This window comes from Carassius auratus, chromosome 21, assembly GCF_003368295.1.
Source record: "Carassius auratus strain Wakin chromosome 21, ASM336829v1, whole genome shotgun sequence".
In the NCBI taxonomy this organism is placed as follows: Eukaryota; Metazoa; Chordata; class Actinopteri; order Cypriniformes; family Cyprinidae; genus Carassius; species Carassius auratus.
The window spans coordinates 24,055,036-24,075,608 of record NC_039263.1 but is presented as its reverse complement, the minus strand read 5'-3'; the positions used below and the strand labels follow the sequence as shown (position 1 = coordinate 24,075,608).

The 20,573-nt window shown below is 36.8% G+C and overlaps 2 protein-coding genes across 2 annotated transcripts; both read left to right on the top strand.

The window, feature by feature from the left end:
• Positions 1-1,540: 1,540 nt before the first annotated feature.
• Positions 1,541-7,079, top strand: LOC113039048 (torsin-1A-like). Its single transcript, XM_026196920.1, has 5 exons — positions 1,541-1,847; positions 4,649-4,914; positions 5,015-5,190; positions 5,266-5,393; positions 6,712-7,079. Exons 1-5 carry the CDS (start codon positions 1,646-1,648, stop codon positions 6,954-6,956), a joined length of 1,017 nt encoding a protein of 338 aa, XP_026052705.1. The 5' UTR covers positions 1,541-1,645; the 3' UTR covers positions 6,957-7,079.
• A 7,033-nt stretch (positions 7,080-14,112) lies between these two features.
• LOC113039047 (torsin-1A-like) lies at positions 14,113-20,033 on the top strand. Its single transcript, XM_026196919.1, has 5 exons — positions 14,113-14,331; positions 14,895-15,160; positions 17,654-17,829; positions 17,913-18,040; positions 19,668-20,033. Exons 1-5 carry the CDS (start codon positions 14,196-14,198, stop codon positions 19,913-19,915), a joined length of 954 nt encoding a protein of 317 aa, XP_026052704.1. The 5' UTR covers positions 14,113-14,195; the 3' UTR covers positions 19,916-20,033.
• The last annotated feature ends 540 nt before the right edge of the window (positions 20,034-20,573 follow it).

The window sequence follows — 20,573 nt, the reverse complement described above, 5'->3', positions numbered from 1 at the left end:
AGTGCAGAACAGAAAGCTTTCATGACAGAAAATGTGGACATTGCAGCCACCTGGAGTACACAGGCAGTAAATACAACCCAAGCAAATTATTTTTTACTTGGCAGTCTATGTGACAGTCTCATGCTTTCATCCAAAATATCTTAAATTGTTTTCCAAAGACGAATTGAGCTTTTATGGATTTGGAATGACATGGGGGTAAGTGATTAAAAGGGTACATAACATACACTGTTTCACCTAATCTCGTGTTAATCATGAGTATCTATTGAGTAGTACTGCATCCTTCATATCTCCAAAAAGTATTTAGTTTTATCATATTTATAAAAGAAAAATACAGCTTTCCTATCCTCTCCGGAAAAAAGCCAAGCTCCTGGAGGCTGCCGTGGGCAGAGCCATGATACTGATCTCCCTCACCTCCAAAAACACACTTATTTGGAGACGTTCTCAAACAAATCCTATGCAGTCCTGCCAATGATTTCCCGATGAAGCACATTTATGGGCACGGTCTCGCTTTTCAGAGAGAAATGCTCATATAAGGAGTTCCACCATCATCTACGTCAGTAGATCCACGATCGAAAATGTACCAATCCATAAGTAAGATTTTTGGCACAGAAATTCTCAGTCATTCGTCCAAATAATTTTTTTCAAACTTTGGCCATGTTTAGCATGAGAATCCATCTCTTTAACACTGTGAACAACCCTGAATACATGAAACACCATTGTATCCCACCTTTAATGACACAATTTTCATTTTGGAGTGGATACAAAATAGCGATACAAAATAGCGACATAAAGCAAAGTCTGTACACAGCCGGCAGGCGTGAATAACTTAAGAAATCACTGAGATTAAACATGTCAAGTAATTATATGTGCACCCTGCCTGCCATAGAGCGTGAAACATACAGCCACAAACTTAATTTGGTCAATTTAAAAAAACGCCCCTTCATTCTCCTAGTGTCAAATTGGTGTAAGCACCCAAAACCAGTGGCCAGAGTTTTACCTCATCGATTCACCAGCTAAGCCAGTGAATGATTTTACTTCATATTTGAAAGTAAACATCTCTAAATGTATATATTATGTCTTTATATTTAGAATGTTGGTCCTGTGGCTCAGTGGTAAAGCATTTTGTTTCCAGCGCAAAGGGTCATGGGTTCAATTCCCAGGAAACACACACACTGGTTAAAAAATAGTCTGAATGCACTGTATGTCGCTTTTGATAAAAGCATCTGCTAAATGCATAAATGTACATGTACCAAGTGCACATCTCGGTCCAGCCATGCAACTAGCCTGGTTTAGCTTTGATCATGATTGGTTGTTAAATATTGGAGTTGTTGGAAACTTTTATAACTTAAACTGTATGTTTACGGTTGCTATTGTCCTGATTAGTGATTTTAAAGTGCTAAAGCTTGACCAAACTTATCTAACCAGCAACTATGTCCTGTAGATGGCGTTATAAATTGTCATGGTCCAAAAAACTACAGAAGAAGCGTATCGAAAGCTACGCGCATGCGTCATGCGTCATGCGTCGCACGCAATCGGCGTCACTCTTCCCAAGTAGGAAGTGGCGGGTGTGTGATTTGGATCTTTCGTTGTTGTTGTTTTTACCTTTCAGTTTCCAATTAAAAATATCGATGATTTATTTAGTAAAATGAATGTTCGGCTGCCTCGCACATGGACAACTGTGCTGCACTTAATCGTGATCTCAGGGCTGATTGTGGAGGCCATAGAGCCCGTGTCCACCTCGCTGCTGCTGGGGACAGGAGCTGCAGTGCTGGGCACAGTGGGCAGGAAACTCTATCACTATTTATATGAAACATGTGATGAAAACTGGCTCAACTTTAATGCAGCAGGTGAACATTGATCAGTATGTGTGTTCCAGTCATGTCTTTTGATGACGTGGGTGATGTTTTTCTTGATTATCTCCGTCAAAAGCAATAAAGATTCACTTATTGAGCACATTTGTGTCTTTCTCTCGTTCGTTGTGATTCTGTTGATCTCCAATAATTAGTTTATTCAGAATCAGTTTTGATTTGATCAGCTTGTGAATTTGACGTATCAAACGGTACAGCGGAGAATATAACTCGATTAAATTTATCGAAAATTAAATCGTCTTTGAGATGGACATATTTCACTGTAGCTCTCTTATTTAACGCTTTTTTTTTTATATATGTATGTGGGATTATTAGCAGGAATTATACCATGTGTCATACTCGCGGGGACAGTATGCTTGGAAATAATATTTCATATCTTCCATTGCATTCATTATTTGTAGTGCGCCAGCCGCCCAATAGAAATAAGATTCGTGCTTCTGATAGACCTTCTTTTAATGTCTCAGCTTTCAGAATCTTTTTTTATAGCAAAACATAAATTATGTGTTTTACAATAATGTGTTTTTCAAGCTCGTTAATGATCAGGTCGCTGTATTTATGTGAAACAATTAATTAAATTAAACGGTTTTCTTTGTGAAAATTGCAAATATGTGAAAATGTATTCTCTAAACATTTCGACTTTATTCTGTAAACATTTTGACTTTATTCTCATAGTATTATGACTTTATTCTTGTAGTATTACATCTTAATTTTCATAGTATTATGACTTTATTCTCGTAGTATTATGTCTTAATTCTTGTAGTATTACGACTTTATTCTCGTAGTAGGCCTATTACGACTATATTCTTCAAACATTTCGACTGTATTCTCGAAACATTTCAACTTTATTCTCATAATATTTTGACTTTATTCTCACAGTATTACGACTTTATTCTCTAAACATTTCGACTTTATTCTCGTAGTATTCCAGTATTACGACTTTATTCTTGTAGTATTACGACTTTATTCACGTTGTATTCCGACTTTATTCTCGAAAAATTTTGACTTTATCCTCATAATATTTTGACTTTATTCTCGTAGTATTTACGACTTTATTTCACAAAAAAGTTTGATTTTATTCTCGTAGTATTAAAACTATTTACATTGTATTACGACTTTATTCTCATAGTATTACGGCTTTATTCTCATAGTATTACGACTTTATTCCTCGAAAAATTTTGACTTTATTCTTATAGTATTACAACTTTATTCTCTAGTATTACAAACTTTCTCAAAACATTTCGACTTTATTCTCATAGTATTCCAGTATTACGACTTTATTCTCGTAGTATTACGACTTTATTATTATTGTATTACGACTTTATTCTCTAGTATTACGAACTTTCTCTAAACATTTTGACTTTATTCTCGTAGTATTACGACTTTATTACGACTTTGTTCTCGAAAAATTTTGACTTCTCGTAGTATTACGACTTTATTCTTATAGTATTACGACTTTATTCTCTACTATTACAAACTTTCTCAAAACATTTCGACTTTATTCTCATAGTATTCCAGTATCACAACTTTATTCTCGTAGTATAACAACTTTATTATCGTAGTATTACGACTTTATTCTTTTAATATTTTACTTTATTCTCAAAACATTTCCACTTAATTCTCGAAACATTTCAACTCTATTCTCGTAACATTTTGACTTTATTCTCTAATATTTAGACTTTATTCTGAAAAGTTTTTGACTTTATTCTCGAAACATTTCAACATTATTCGCGAAGAATATTACGACTTTATTCTTGTAACATTTCGACTTTATTCTCATAATATTTGGACTTTATTCTCAAAACATTTTGACTTTATTCTCGTTACATTTCAACTTTATTCTCGAAACATTTTGACATTATTCTCGAAATATATTACAACTTTATTCTCAAAACATTTCGACTTTATTCGTGTAATATTTCTATTTTAATTTTGTAATATTAGATTTTTTTTTTCAACATGGCACTAAAATGCCGTCATCCAATTGTGATTGCATATAGTCAGCGTGTAAAAAAGCCTTTAGTCATAATCAATGTTTTAATCTTAGTCTAATTCTAATGCTTATTAATGTGATATGTTGTTTGTATAGTTATTTTGCTGTTCTGAAAGTAAATAAGGTGATACGACTGTGAGAATGGCTCGCACGCTCCATTTTAAATCTCGAAATATGCATCGGGATATTGTGATTCGTGACAACATATTCCTTCGTTTTATAATACTCAAATTAATTGTTGTAAAGTGAGATTGGTGTCTTTAGAAGACGAATATGTGCTTAATTCTTCATAAATAATCCATAACCATGCCGTGCTGGACACAGCCATTGACGAAGTGTGATAAAGGCTAAATTATATTTTGTAATAGTAATATTAGTATATATTCATTTTAATTAAAGTTTCACACATTTTTGTTTTTATAAGTTAATATTTAAGTATTGTTTTAAATGTGTTTGTATACTTTTTATAACTTTTTAGTTTGTTATTTTAGCGCACAAAGTTGAACTGTGTGAAATGTTACCTTGGCAACTAGCTTAAATACAATTTAAATGTTGTTTTTTTATTTCAGTTAATGTTCTATTTTTAATAAAATAATGTTTGAAAAGTGTGTTTTATTCTATTTTTTTTCTACAAACTGATAATTGGTTCTCTCATTTCTCATAATTTTCAGAATATATTTTAATATAATTTTTTGACAGGACTATCCAATGTTTCAAGTACTCTGCTACATCAAGTGCAGATGTAAGTATAAATCATTTGTTTGTTGTAAATTTGTCTTCTCATCCACAGGACTGAAGAATGACCTCGACAGGAAGCTGTACGGACAGCATGTTGCGGCTCAAGTCATCCTGAAAGCCGTCACAGGCTTCATGAACAACAAAAACCCAAAGAAACCGCTGGTTCTGTCCCTCCACGGCTCGACTGGGACCGGGAAGACCTTTGTGAGCCAACTTATAGCAGAAAATATTTACATTCAAGGGATAAAGAGCAACTTTGTTCATCTGTTTACAGCGACAGCACACTTTCCTCACGATGCTCACATTGACAAGTACAAGGTAATGAGCTCAACAGTATATGTATATAGTTTAAATATATTAATCTTTTGTGTCCCTTAAATGTAATATCTTTACAAAATGTATGTTTGCATGTGTTTAGACACACTTACAGGAGTGGATACGAGGGAATGTTTCCATATGTCCTCGTTCGATGTTCATCTTTGATGAAATGGATAAAATGCATCCCGGGCTGATGGACAGTATTAAACCTTACCTGGACTTCTCAGACAACCTCGACGGAGTCTCTTATAGACAGGCCATCTTCATCTTCCTCAGGTCAGTGTCATGGACACAGGAAACCTTTGACCCATTCAAACAGCCTCTGTAAGCCAGGTGTTTTTATTTTTGTAGCAATGCTGGGGGTGAGATGATCAATGAGGTGACTGTGAAATTCTGGAGGGATGGTAGAGATCGAGAGGAGATCCAGCTGAGGGATCTAGAGACAGAACTTTCACAGTCAGTCTTCAGCAACGAAGGCAGTAAGTCAAATGTCTCTCTGCTCTCGTCTGCTAGTAGAGCAGAGTCTTCAGCTGTTGGATTGTTTAGTAATACAGCAATAAGCCACACAACACTTTAAGTTATTTTACAATTAAAAGTTGTTGTTGGGTTCAAATTGAGCCTTAAAGATTAGTAACAGTAGCCAACAGTAGCATTATAATACAAACCCGATTCCCAAAAAGTTGGACACTGTACAAATAGTGAATAAAAACAGAATGCAATGATGTGAAAGTTTCAAATTTCAGTATTTTATTCAGAATACAACATAGATGACATATCAAATGTTTAAACTGAGAGAAAGTGTAATTTTAAGGGAAAAATAAGTTGATTTTAAATTTCATGGCATCAACACATCTCAAAAAAGTTGGGACAGGGCCATGTTTTCATCTGTGTGGCATCCCCTCTTCTTTTTATAACGGTCTGCAAACGTCTGGAGACTGAGGAGACAAGGTGCTCAAGTTTAGGAGTAGGAATGTTGTCCCATTCTTGTCTTATACAGGCTTCTAGTTGCTCAACTGTCTTAGGTCTTCTATGTCATATCTTCCTCTTTATGAAGCACCAAATGTTTTCTATGGATGAAAGATCTGGACTGCAGACTGGCCATTTCAGTACCCGGATCCTTCTTCTACTCTACTCATGATGTTATAACTGATGTAGTATGTGGTCTGGCATTGGGGGAATTGGTGATCCTCCGCCCATCTTGACTTCTGAGAGACACTGCCACTCTGAGAGGCTCTCTTTATACCCAACCATGTTCCCAATTGACCTAATAAGTTGCAAATTGGTCCTCTAGCTGTTTCTTATATGTACTTTTAACTTTTCCGGCCTCTTATTGCTACCTGTCCCAACTTTGGAATGTGTAGCTCTCATGAAATCCACAATGAGCCAATATTTAGCATTACATTTCAAAATGTCTCACTTTTAACATTTTATATATTATGTATATTCTATTGTAAATAAAATAGAAGTTTATGAGATTTGGAAATTATTCCATCCCTTTTTTACTCACAATTTGCACAGTGTCCCAACTTGTTTGGAATCGGGTTCGTAAAACATAAATGTTTATTGTAAATTATAATAATCACATTAAACACTTTTCTGTAAGTAATGCTATTCATTAAACCGGCATCACAACAGAGTCATTATTTGTATAACCTATGAGCACATTGGTCAGGTGGCTCCTTCAATCAGATTTTACAGCAATATCCATTTTCTGAACTATGAAAATCCCACATTACCGTTTATTACCTTTAGATTTTTATTGCTTTTATAATTGCACATTCTTCTTTCTTTCCACAGGTGGTTTAAGGAACAGTGTTTTAATTGATAAGAAACTGGTGGATTTCTTCGTGCCGTTTCTTCCTCTGGAGTACAAGCACGTCATTCAGTGTGGTTTGGCTGAGATGGCCAGTCAGGGTTTCACCCCAACAAACATTGTGATTAAAAGAATGGCTGATGACCTAATCTTCTTCCCTAAAGAGGAGCGTGTCTTCTCGGTCCAGGGCTGTAAGCTCATTGCCAACAAATTGCACTTTTATATATAACACCAGTGTTGGGGAAAGTTCCTTTTAAAAGTAATGCACTACAATAGTGCGGTACTCTCTTAAAAAGTAATTAATTACATTAGTTACTTTTTACTGAAAGTAATGCATTACTTTCACATTACTTTTTAAGTATGAGCAGGGCTTGATATGTTTTTAATATAAGAAGTTTGTAACACAAAACACCTTACGGGTCCAGATTAAGAGTAACTGAATTGTCAGGAGAAACAAAAGCACACATACACTTCAGTGTCTTTCCGCAGGCACAGCTTCATAGCGTCTCTTTATTATCATTAAAATCACAGTAACAGTTTAATACTGAAATATTCAATGTTTTCAGTTAGCCCATTTAGTCGTAATCACAAATCATGTTTCATATGATGAAAAATATAATTTTGTACAATTCTTTTGTATTTGTATACAGAAATAAAATCTTCAAAGGTTCGTGTCTTGTTTTATAAAACATTAATTCATTAATTAATTAATTATTAATCATTAATATGCTGCAAAATACAGATATAAGTGATGTAAGGTCACTTTCAGAATGAAAATACTGTCATGATTTACTCACTCCAAAGTCCCACTTGTTCCAAACCTGTATGAGTTTCTTTCTTCTGTGGATCACAAAAGAGGATCACATTCATTTCTTTTACAGGTTTGGGGGTCCAAAGAGAACTCTTACTGATCAAGACAAGAGTCTGTTAAGTTTGTAGTTTATTGAATGAAGGGAAAAAAAGGTTATCAATGAATATTTTCATGTTTGCATAGGATTCTGATTTGTAAACATTTATGGTTCATTGTATATTTATTTTAATGTACGCTTTGCACGTTTTGTTTAGCTTTCAGTGCACACATAACAGCAGCAAGACATAAATAAAAAAAAAAAATTAAAATAAATTAGCTTAAATTAATAAGACAGTTTAAAACAGAATGTCCCATTGACTGCCGAGTAACTTACACTGTGGAGGTCCAGAAAAGTATGAAAGGTATCTTCTGAATAGTCCATCTGCGATCAGTGGCTCAACCGTAACATTATGAAGCGACAAGAATACTGTTTGTACAAGAAAAAAACAAAAATAATTAATTTATTCAACAATTAATCTCCTATCTCTCCCTAAAACCTCCGTAGCGCCATTTTGGAAAACACCTGCTGAAACATTTAAATTACTAAATTTACAAAAACATATTTACTTTTGTAGTTTTACTCAAATTTACTAAAAAACTCCAGGTTGTTTAATAGTGTACTTTGAAAGTATACTTTCAATGCATTGTTACAATGATCATTTTCAGCACATAGTTGATTTTTTTTTTTTAAATTAAATATAAGTAAAGTGCAATAAATATACTTAGAAAAAAATAACTGAAGTTTCAATTCAATATTTTTGTAAAATATATTTTTAGAAAATATAGTCTACTAAATTACAATTGGTTTAAAATGTGTTAAAAGTTGTATTGTGAAAAAAAGCACGATTCTATTATACTTTTTATATGTTTAAAGAAAGTTTTGTCATTTGCAATGTACTATTAAAATGGAATATATATATATATATATATATATATATATATATATATATATATTTTTTTTTTTTTTTACAGTAAATGTGTGAATTTCTGTCATGCTGGTTCTTTTCCATAACAATGAATGTGATAACAAAGGTAATAAAGACTTGGTTATGATTATTAAATCTCTTCCCGGCTCAGACTGCACATATGTAAAGTGGGCTCTCACGAAACCGAGGACTCGAAACATGAAGTAATGTCAGTAAAGAACCTAAAGGATATTGCGCAACGAATCACTCCCGAGACTATGGAGTTAGAATTGTGTCTTTATTACATGCGAGAAAATAAAAGATCTGAGAGAAAAAAAAAAGTTTTAGAGAAAAAGTTATCACACTGATAGCAAAAAAACATTTCATGAGAGAAAAAATAATATTTGAGAGAAAAAGTTTTCATGCCAATAGCAAAAAATAATAATATTTGAGACTAAAAAAAGTTTTGAGAGAAAGTATTTTCTCATAGAACATAAAAAAAATATACATTTGAAATTTTTTTAATTATTTCTGAGAAAAAAAATCTCTCAAAATACTTTGAAAAAAAAACTCTCAAATATATATTTTTTGCTATCAGTGTGAAAATATTTTCTCTAAAAAAAAAAAAGTGTTTCTCTCGAAACGCTTTTCTTTGCTCTTGATGCAATTTCTTGCTCTCGTGTCAGGATTTTTCTTTCACTGTGAGAATTGTGTCATGGGCGGGGCCACGTTCCTATTGGCCAGTCGGGTGAGCATCGTCTTGTCTTGGGAGTCGAACTGAATCATTACACCATTGTTCGGTTCACCTGCATAGATGCCGCCTCTGCCTTATGCCTAGTTAAGTTGAGCACGGACACTCCAATGTTTGGGTAAGATGATGACACACAGCTGGCTGAGCAAGTTCAGTATCACTGAAGATTAAACATTAAAAAATAGCACTCATATTCATGAATTTATGTGTATTATATTATTTGCTTGCTAATCGCCAGTGCTTCAAGTGGCCCAAAAGAGGTGCCGGTACTCTATTATAGCATATATATATATATATATATATATATATATATATATATATATATATATATATATATATATATATATATATATATATATATATATATTTTTTTTTATGACTCCCCTCATCCCCATTGTAAAAAGAAAAAAACATAAAAAAACAATGACAGTTGTAACAGTGCATAAATCAGACCTTAACTCTAATGAGCTTAAACTTATTTTTGTTCACAGTGCCCGAACTGTCAATCACTCCTGTACGCGTGCATCACTGACTGTCCTCATCGCAGCTGCAGCAACTTGCGCTCTCTTCATCAAGCTTTAAAACAAAAAGGGGACAAAACGGTCGTATCGTCTTCGTGCATATGGATTAATTAGATGAATAAATAAATAAATTCGTGCCTAGCCGGCTACGGTATTTTTCTTTAGAACTTAGAGAAAAGATGCTGCAGCCAATGAGCAGCCGGCGGGGGCTGGTTGCAGGACGACTCAACCTCCGCAGACAGTTTTTAATGTTTATCAGACAATAACTACTCAATATTTTGCTTTAGTATAATTTTCGGGACAATTAGGGCCAGATTCGGGATTCTGGACAACAGTTTAGATTTCGGGACTGTCCCGAATTTTTCGGGATGTCTGGTCACCCTTCCTGAAAGAGCTGCTGCATTACTTCATTAGCTTGCGTCTGCCCTGCAAAAATATCACATAGACTTGGTAAAGAGTCAGCAAGCGTGTCATCAGATTCTGACCGTGCTATTCTTATAATAATCGGAGTCTGAAGCTAGGAGAGCATAGGTGTTGTTCACTGACTTTGAATATCACAGACCTGAGCGAGCGCGTATCACACGTTTTTTCCGGCCACGTTGAGTTGTAATTGACAGCGGGAAAAGCGACGCAATCGCATGCGTTTACCAATAGTGAAACTCATGGGTTTATGGGTAATGTAGTCTACGCTCTCTCGGTGAGACGAATTATGAAGCTTGCATTGTGAAGGGCGCTCTGAAAAGCGGCAGCGCAGGCAAAAGATTAAAGCCTCTATTGAAACAGATGTCCAAATGAGCGTACCGGTACGCTAAAAGCACGTTGGGCGCACAGAGAGGTGGTGGTACGCTCAAGAGCTATATTTGGAAGTGGCGGTACGGAGTACCAGTGTGTATACCGGTGTCCTGACATTTTATCCTACCCTGTCAGATTTTCCTACGCGGGTTTACTGCGCACGCGCACATCAATATCGCGTCCTTTGTCTCATGCTAAACAACGATATTTAATGTATCTGCATTACTGTAAGGGTAGTTTTAGGGCTGGGGTAGTTGTAGACTTTAATAAAAACGCAATCTAATTGGTAGAAAATAATATTTATTGTTGGTTTCCTGCAACTGTATCCCTTCTAGCTACAACCGCGAATATAACACATAATTACTGTATTTGCAGTACTGTAAGGGTATGATTAGGGTTGTGGTAGGTGTAGACGTTAATAAACCATAACTTTACAGTAAAATTTTCGTTTTGGAATTGTACTACCCACTGTTTTGGTGGGAGGTAGGAAAATCTGACAGCGTAGGACAAATCGACAGAACACTGGCCCACTTAAAGCACTGCTAATCGCTAGTAAAGCTAACCAGCCATCATGCTAGGTAAACTTGCAAACTCACCTGGCTTATACTATGTTTAAATCAAATGCCAAATTAATGTTTTGATTTAGATAGTTTCACGCCTTATTTAGTGAGTAGTGAGCAGTGATTGATATACCGTTTGAAAGTGTCCCACCTAGTTTTGTTTAAAATAGTCTTTGTATGGTTGTTGCACTACATGTTTAGCTACACTGCATGTATAGCTCGCAAACTCAGCTACACGGGGCTTATTCTAAATATTTTTTACCATCTAGCCGAGGTCTAGAGCTGACAAGGTAAATTGCAGGTCTAGGACTAACTCTTACATTAGCAACCCACAAATATGTTTGTGCCTGTACTGTTTTTTCTTTTAAATCTTTCAAACGGTATATCAATCACTGTCTAACGTTAGCTAGTTGTAGGGTTGCCACCTTCCATGCATACTAACGTTAGTTGAAAGTTGTACGGGAGGTTGTATGAACAAGCAGTTACTCTTCAGGTGCTTTGAGGCTAGCAAGTGCAAAGGTAGAAACTACTCACTAAATAAGGCGTGAAACTATCTAAATCAAAACATTAATTTGGCATTTGATTTAAACATAGTATAAGCCAGGTGAGTGTGCAAGTTTACCTAGCATGATGGCTGGTTAGCTTAACTAGCGATTAGCAGTGCTTTAAGTTGGCCGGTACACACCGGTACTCCGTACGGCCACTTCCAAATATAGCTCTTGAGCGTACCACCACCTCTCTGTGCGCCCAACGTGCTTTTAGCGTACCGGTACGCTCATTTGGACATCTGTTTCAATAGAGGCTTTAATCTTTTACCTGCGCTGCCGCTTTTCAGAGCGCCCTTCACAATGCAAGCTTCCTAATTCGTATCACCGAGAGCGGAGACTACATTACCCATAAACCCATGAGTTTCACTATTGGTAAACGCATGCGATTGCGTCGCTTTTCCCGCTGTCAATTACAACTCAGCGTGGCCGGAGAAAACGTGTGTTACGCGCTCGCTCAGGTTAGTGATATTCAAAGTCAGTGAACAACACCTATGCTCTCCTAGCTTCAGACTCCGATTATTATAAGAATAGCACGGTCAGAATCTGATGACACGCTTGCTGACTCTTTACCAAGTCTGTGTGATATTTTTGCAGGGCAGACGCAAGCTAATGAAGTAATGCAGCAGCTCTTTCAGGAAGGGTGACCAGACATCCCGAAAAATTCGGGACAGTCCCGAAATCTAAACTGTTGTCCAGAATCCCGAATCTGGCCCTAATTGTCCCGAAAATTATACTAAAGCAAAATATTGAGTAGTTATTGTCTGATAAACATTAAAAACTGTCTGCGGAGGTTGAGTCGTCCTGCAACCAGCCCCCGCCGGCTGCTCATTGGCTGCAGCATCTTTTCTCTAAGTTCTAAAGAAAAATACCGTAGGCGGCTAGGCACGAATTTATTTATTTATTTATCTAATTAATCCATATGCACGAAGACGATACGACCGTTTTGTCCCCTTTTTGTTTTAAAGCTTGATGAAGAGAGCGCAAGTTGCTGCAGCTGCGATGAGGACAGTCAGTGATGCACGCGTACAGGAGTGATTGACAGTTCGGGCACTGTGAACAAAAATAAGTTTAAGCTCATTAGAGTTAAGGTCTGATTTATGCACTGTTACAACTGTCATTGTTTTTTTATGTTTTTTTCTTTTTACAATGGGGATGAGGGGAGTCATAAAAAAAACATATATATATATATATATATATATATATATATATATATATATATATATATATATATATGCTATAATAGAGTACCGGTGTTCTGTCGATTTGTCCTACGCTGTCAGATTTTCCTACCTCCCACCAAAACAGTGGGTAGTACAATTCCACAATGAAAATTCTACTGTAAAGTTATGGTTTATTAACGTCTACACCTACCACAACCCTAATCATACCCTTACAGTACTGCAAATACAGTAATTATGTGTTATATTCGCGGTTGTAGCTAAAAGGGATACAGTTACAGGAATCCAACAATAAATATTACTTTCTACCAATTAGATAGCGTTTTTATTAAAGTCTACACCTACTCCAGCCCTAAACCTACCCTTACAGTAATGCAGATACATTAAATATCGTTGTTTAGCATGAGACAAAGGACGCGATATTGATGTGCGCGTGCGCAGTAAACCCGGGTAGGAAAATCTGACGGGGTAGGATAAAATGTCAGGACACCGGCACCTCTTTTGGGCCACTTAAAGCACTGGCGATTAGCAAGCAAATAATATAATACACATAAATTCATGAATATGAGTGCTATTTTTTAATGTTTAATCTTCAGTGATACTGAACTTGCTCAGCCAGCTGTGTGTCATCATCTTACCCAAACATTGGAGTGTCCGTGCTCAACTTAACTAGGCATAAGGCAGAGGCGGCATCTATGCAGGTGAACCGAACAATGGTGTAATGATTCAGTTCGACTCCCAAGACAAGACGATGCTCACCCGACTGGCCAATAGGAACGTGGCCCCGCCCATGACACAATTCTCACAGTGAAAGAAAAATCCTGACACGAGAGCAAGAAATTGCATCAAGAGCAAAGAAAAGCGTTTCGAGAGAAACACTTTTTTTTTTTTAGAGAAAATATTTTCACACTGATAGCAAAAAATATATATTTGAGAGTTTTTTTCAAAGTATTTTGAGAGAGATTTTTTTTTCTCAGAAATAATTAAAAAAATTTCAAATGTATTTTTTTTATGTTCTATGAGAAAATACTTTCTCTCAAAACTTTTTTTATTCTCAAATATTATTATTTTTTGCTATTGGCATGAAAACTTTTTCTCTCAAATATTCTTTTTTCTCTCATGAAATGTTTTTTTGCTATCAGTGTGATAACTTTTTCTCTCAAACTTTTTTTTTTCTCTCAGATCTTTTATTTTCTTGCATGTAATAAAGACACAATTCTAACTCCATACGAGACGATTCGTTCGTTCCGAGTCATATTAAAGATTCGCTCAATGAACGAATCGTTCCTGAACGACCCACCGCCCCAGGAAGATCGTGTGACGAGGAAGTGAGGAAGATTGTATCGATGACTTATTTAGGAAAATGACGGACCGAATGCCTCCTCAGGTCACCCTTTTACTTGTGGGTGCAGGACTTGCTGCTCTGGGTGCAACATACTGGCATTTCTATTGGAGGAAGGAAGTCTGTTATGGGAGCTGGACCAGTCTCAATAAAACTGGTAAAAGAAAGAGTTCATGTGGATTTGATCAGACTACTGCTTTCTGATATAGTCTAGCTACAAACCAAAATCTGCAACATGAATAAACAAAATAAAAACGTAAATGAGGATATGATTGAAACTTCATGTTGCACAAAATAAAGGATACAATTTTATAATAAAATTCCTGCACAGGTAATAAAATTACTGTAATCATTTACTCACCTACAAAACAGTTGGTTTTCACTGAATTCAATACGGAATCAATGGGCACCAGCAACTGTTTGACTATATTAATACAGGTACTAAATGCAGAAAAATGAAGGTAATAATAGCCTAAATGTATTTCCCCAGTGCATTATGAATTTATGTATTGTTTATTTTGCACATGTACACTGCAGTTTACACATGTATATAGCCTAACTTTAGATGTATTTATAGCATCTTTATTACCAGTAGACATTGCCAGAATGTGTCACTATGAGAAATGCTGTTAACTTAATGATTGTTGTTTGAAACTTTGCACTTGGCAATCCTAATCATGCCAACACATAACTGCTTTAAATCTGTCCTCTCTTCCATAGGACTGAAGTGTGACCTAAAAAACAAGCTTTTTGGGCAACACATTGTTGCTAAGGTCATCCTGAAAGCCGTCACAGGCTTCATGAACAACAAAAACCCAAAGAAACCGCTGGTTCTGTCGCTCCACGGATGGACCGGGACCGGGAAGAACTACGTGAGCCAACTTATAGCGGAAAATATTTACCAGAAAGGGATGAAGAGCAACTTCGTTCATCTGTTTACAGCAACAACACACTTTCCTCACGAGGCTCACATTGACAAGTACAAGGTAATGTGTACAGTTAGTAACCTATATGGAAAATATGCAAATACATGAAAATGACATGTTTTATTTATTTATTTTTTGGACTTGTACCACAAAGCACATAAACTTTGGCTGTGTTCAGAAAGAAGCGCAGACAACTGAACAACACGTCTGTAGTTCGGTCGAAAATGTCAAAAACAAGAAAGTAAAACAATGCACAAGTTACTAAAAATAAGCTACTTGAAGGAACGGGAAGAGAGAGAGCAAGTGAGCACGCGCCCTTCTATTACATGGTCACTCTCCACACACAAATCATTGAAAAATCGTGAATATAAAACAAACAAAAAAATATAGGGACATTCACTGTAAACAACAATTATTATAATCGTCAAGCATACACAACTTATTTGAAGTGGAAGTGAAACTAGCAGTCTGTGTGAAATGCGCGTCTCTCTTATTCTTCTGTGTGCGCGCGAGTTACACGTTTTGCTTGTCTATGTTAAAGGGGTCATATGATGTTACTAAAAAGAACTTGTGTATTTGGTGCAATGTAATGTGTTTACGCGGTTTAAGGAAAAAAAAACATTATTTTCCACGTACTGTATTATTGTTGCTCCTGTATGCCCACCTTTCTAAAAGGCATCAATTTTGATTAAGCTCATCGGTCTGAAAAGTGAGGTGTTCTCTGATTGGCCAGATGTCCAGTGCATTGTGATTGGCCAAATGCTTCAAGCTTGTGATGGAAATGTTATGCCCCTTGCCATACTGTGATGCATTTCCCTGTCAGAAAGCTGACAGGAAAAGACAAAACAATAAAATCCAAACGTACTTGCAGACTGATAGTCAGGCTAGCCAACAGTATTGTCTTCTCTCCCAGGATCAGGAAACAATTTTCCATAAAACGTGCTGCACACATCTGAATATTTGGGTTGAACTGTTCTTGAACAGTGTTGTAAATTAGGGCTGTGTATTGCCAAGAATCTGGCAATATGATATGTATCACGATACAGGGGTTGCAATACGAAATAATGGGATATTTCTTATTTTAGGAATAGTATATATTGTAAGGAAAGCTGTCATTAAGAACACCACCATATGCAAACCTTAGCATAACTAATTTAATAAAAATTGTTTAACCAGAACACAGTGGGATGCGCATTTGTAATAATCAGTCCCTGTAACATTCAATATTATTGAACCACTTTTTGTGCAGTATGAGTAAAGTGGGATAAATTAAAGTGCTTGCAGGAATCCTTTAATAAAATAAAACAATATAAAATCAATAAAAGCATAGTCTAAAAAAACAAGCCTTGCCACCTCTTCCTCATCCCAGTCAGTCACCATAGTTCTAATACTAGGCTGAGGCTACCTTTCCTCCACTTCTCCCCAACGTGACGTCATCACCGAATTGCATAAAAAAAAGAGAGACTTAGGTCTCTGCAGAGCAAAAGTGGGCGTTTATCACCTTGTGGGTGTTTTCAAACTGCTGGGTGTTTCTAAATCATGCAATCAAAATTATCCCCCTTACCCAACCCCACCCCTAAACCTAAAATCACTACGACGTCATCCAATCAGGTATCATGGTGTAAAAACACCTTGATCTGGTTACTCCTATTAATTTTGATATTTTGAATATGATAATCTTACACACACCTTATTAATATCAAGCTGGAAGCAAAATGTGATTGATAGCACTTTTCGCTATCGAATTATGCTACCATCTGTTTCAATACGAGGTAACAAAATCTGACAGTGTAGCACAAATCATCAGAATACAGTATGGTGAGGGGCATAACGTTTCCGTCACACGATTGAGGCATTCGGCCAATCAGTGGATAGCACTGGATAGCTGGCCAATCACAGCACACCTCGCTTTTCAGACCGATGAGCTTTGTAAAAATCGATATGTTTCAGAAAGGCAGGGCTTAGAGGAGAAACAATAATGTACAGTATGTGGAAAATAATGTCGTGTTTTTTTGTTTTGTTTTTTCCCTTAAACCGCATAAAAACATTTCATTACACCAAATACACAAAACAATGTTATTGTAGCAACATCATATGAGCGCTTTAAATGAACATGTTTCTTAATTATCTGCACTGATATGTTTTAAGATCAGTCAATGCAAGTTTATTTCAGATGAAACAGCTCAGAATTACGTTTTAGTCTGGGACTAAGCTTAAGCCTTATCTGTGAAACCAGGGGAGTAAGTAACACAATTTTGTAAAATACATTTTAAGGGGTATAATTAAGTGCAACAATAATTGAAGGAAATATCTATTTGTTAAATTAACTATAAGTCAATTAACATTTAAACATATTCTTTTGAATACTGTATACCCAGTATTTGGTAAAAGTTTCATATGCAATGAAAATACAGTTTCGTTACTCAGTATTGGAAAGTACCAAAAGTATTGGTATCAGCCAGTTTTTGAAAAAGTGGTATCGGTGCATCCCTAGTTTTAAAATATTAATCTTTTCCCCTGTACTGTCATATCTGTACATTTGCATGTGTTTAGACGCAGTTAGTGGAGTGGATACGAGGGAATGTTTCTATCTGTCCTCGTTCGATGTTCATCTTTGATGAAATGGATAAAATGCATCCCGGGCTGATCGACAGTATTAAACCTTACCTGGACTTCTATGACAACCTGAATGGAGTCTCTTATAGACAGGCCATCTTCATCTTCCTCAGGTCAGTGTCATCGACACAGAAAACATTTGACTTGTCACTTTCAACCAAACAGCCTCTGTAAGCCAGGTGTTTTGTTTTTAAAGCAACACCGGGGGTGAGAAGATCGTTGAGGTGGCTCTGGATTTCCGGAGGGATGGTAGAGAACGAGAGGAGATCCAGCTGAAGGATATAGAGATGGCACTTTCCCTCTCCGTCTTCAACAACAAAAGCAGTACGTCAAGTGTCTCTCTTTTCTCTTCTGTAGATCAGAGAATCGTCACAACATTTGGACTGATAATTAATAGAGCAATAATCCATACAACACTGTAAGCTGATTTTACTACAGCTAAAAGCTTTCTTTGGCCATGCCTACAAATTACAATGCATTCCTTAAAATATGTTGTAAAATCACTAAACACTTAATTAAAAGAATTTTTTTATGAAGCGGCAAAAGCAGAAATATGATAAAACAAAAATTTGTATTATAAATTAATTTAACATTAAATATATATATTTTTTCAAGTGATGTTATTTATTAGACTTACTATTGTTTGCCAGGCGACGTATAACAATTGTCATTATATAAATAAATTATTAGTACACTGGTCACATGACTATAGTTTAAGGCATGGCTCATTCAATCAGATTTTGGAGCAACATGGGCTCGGATGAAATTTAAACCAAGGAAATCAAGAAGTATGGTGATTAGAAATGGGAAAGTGACCAGCAAGTTCCAGCAGCGAGTACAGGGCGAGACGATACCATCAATTGAGGAAAACCCAATTAAGTGCCAAGGGAAATGGTAAGACGCCTCCCTAACCGACAGATGCAATGATTCCAGGACGAAGAAGCAGGCAGATGCATGGCTAAGTAAGATCGAGGGGTCAGGTTTGCCAGGAAAGTTCAAGGCCTGGCTCTTCCAGCACGACCTGCTACCATGGCTTATGTGACTACTGACAATCTACAAAGTACCTATGACAGCAGTGGAAGGAGAGGCAAGTGAACAAATATCTTCGCAAGTGGCTCAGAATCCCACAAAGCTTCATGTCATTAGGGCTATACACCAGATCTGGTCAGGTACAGCTGCCTCTATCATCAGTGGTGGAGGAGTTCAAGGTGGCAAAGTGCCGGCTTGTGATGAGCAAGACTCCACTGATAAAAAAAAAGTCAGAAGTCACTTTTTGTCACCACAAGATCAGGATGCAAGTGGGTGGCTGACACATCAGTGGCGCAAGCCGAAAGTGCATTGAAGCTAAAGGACATCATCGGGAACCCATGTGTAGAGAGGCAAGGATTCGGATCCACCCACTTCCAGCAGTGGGGAAAAGCAGACCCGAGGCAGAGGAGGGACATGATTCAAGCCAAGGTCCGACACCTGGAGGAAGGAAGGCGCAGGTCTAGGGCCGTCGAACTTGGAGTACAAGGTGCCTGGACGAAGTGGGACCTGCAGAAGCGTAAGACAACGTGGCCTGAGATCTGGAGACTGGAGCCCTTTCGTATCTCCTTCCTGCTCTGTTCAGTGTACGACACCCTTCCTTCACCAACAAATCCCCACAGATGGGGTATGAGGGAGGACCCATCGTATAGGCTATGCGGAGGAAGGGGAACAATGGCGCACATACTAACCCTAACCCTAACCCTAACACCACGTGAAAGTTGGACACCACCTGATGACATCTTCTCCTGGCCGAAAGCTACAGTCATGCATTACAGTCAGTGACTGCGTAAGATAGCATCAGTTCAGATGTTTTCAATAGTTACAGCCAGATCCATTTTCTGAAGTACAGTTTAGTGAGTTGTGGAAATTTTTTTATGTTAAAATTACTTTTATCATTGCACATTCTTCTCTCTTTCCACAGGTGGATTCTGGCACACAAGCTTAATCGATAAGAACCTGGTGGATTTCTTTGTGCCGTTCCTTCCTCTGGAGTACAAGCACGTCATTCAGTGTGGTTTGGCTGAGATGGCCAGAAAGGGTCATGTCAAAAATAAAAAGGTGGTTGTAAAGATGGCCCGTGACCTGAACTACTTCCCTAAGGAAGAGAAGCGTATCTTCTCCGTGCAGGGCTGCAAGGTAATTTCCAGCAGACTGGACTTCTATATTTAAAGAGTAACTAAACTCTAAACCAACTTTTTTTAGTTAGTGATCTTTAAGAATGGGGCTTTATTAGTGCTGTTCATTGATTCGAGTAACTTTTTTGACATTTGAGTATAAAGTGTTTTAATTCTACAATATATGGTGTAAAAACGTCTGAGAGCTGCCCTCTTCAGGTTGAACGGTGGCTACTGCAGTTGATTTTTCCCATTGGATGTTGCGGTGGCAGGTGACATAAGCAGCTTCCAGCTCACCACGCCCCTTGGTACGAGCTACCATGCCCTTGGCAGTATAAAACCATCTTGTCCCGTCAAAATTACTTTAGTGAGTCAGGAGTTGGAATTGCGAGTATTGAAAACGACCAGGATAAACTATCATAGCATCTATTTAGCATAGCATTTATATAGTTATTTAGAATATTTCGTGTAGCCTATGTAGTTAATTAGTGTAGTTGTTAGTGTAACGTTAGTATTGTTAGAAGCATAGTTAGTTAGTAGCATAGTATTGCATCAGGATAGCTTCAAGTTGGAGTAGATTTATCTGTATTGAGTACAGTGGTCAGGATGGTACGTAGGTGTGTTGCTGGTTGGAACAGCACTGCTGGACTGCATAGTTTTCCAGCAGACTTGAAAATTAGGCACCAGTGGTTGCATGCACTTCGCCTGGAAGA

Excerpts from the sequence above, each read along its gene's own strand:
- LOC113039047 (XM_026196919.1), top strand. The coding sequence starts at position 14,196 with ATGACGGACCGAATGCCTCCTCAGGTCACCCTTTTACTTGTGGGTGCA. Across the intron at positions 17,830-17,912 it reads GCCATCTTCATCTTCCTCAG|CAACACCGGGGGTGAGAAGA; the intron begins GTCAGTGTCATC and ends TTGTTTTTAAAG. Across the intron at positions 18,041-19,667 it reads CGTCTTCAACAACAAAAGCA|GTGGATTCTGGCACACAAGC; the intron begins GTACGTCAAGTG and ends CTCTTTCCACAG.
- LOC113039048 (XM_026196920.1), top strand. The coding sequence starts at position 1,646 with ATGAATGTTCGGCTGCCTCGCACATGGACAACTGTGCTGCACTTAATC. Across the intron at positions 1,848-4,648 it reads GCTCAACTTTAATGCAGCAG|GACTGAAGAATGACCTCGAC; the intron begins GTGAACATTGAT and ends TCTCATCCACAG. Across the intron at positions 5,394-6,711 it reads AGTCTTCAGCAACGAAGGCA|GTGGTTTAAGGAACAGTGTT; the intron begins GTAAGTCAAATG and ends TTCTTTCCACAG.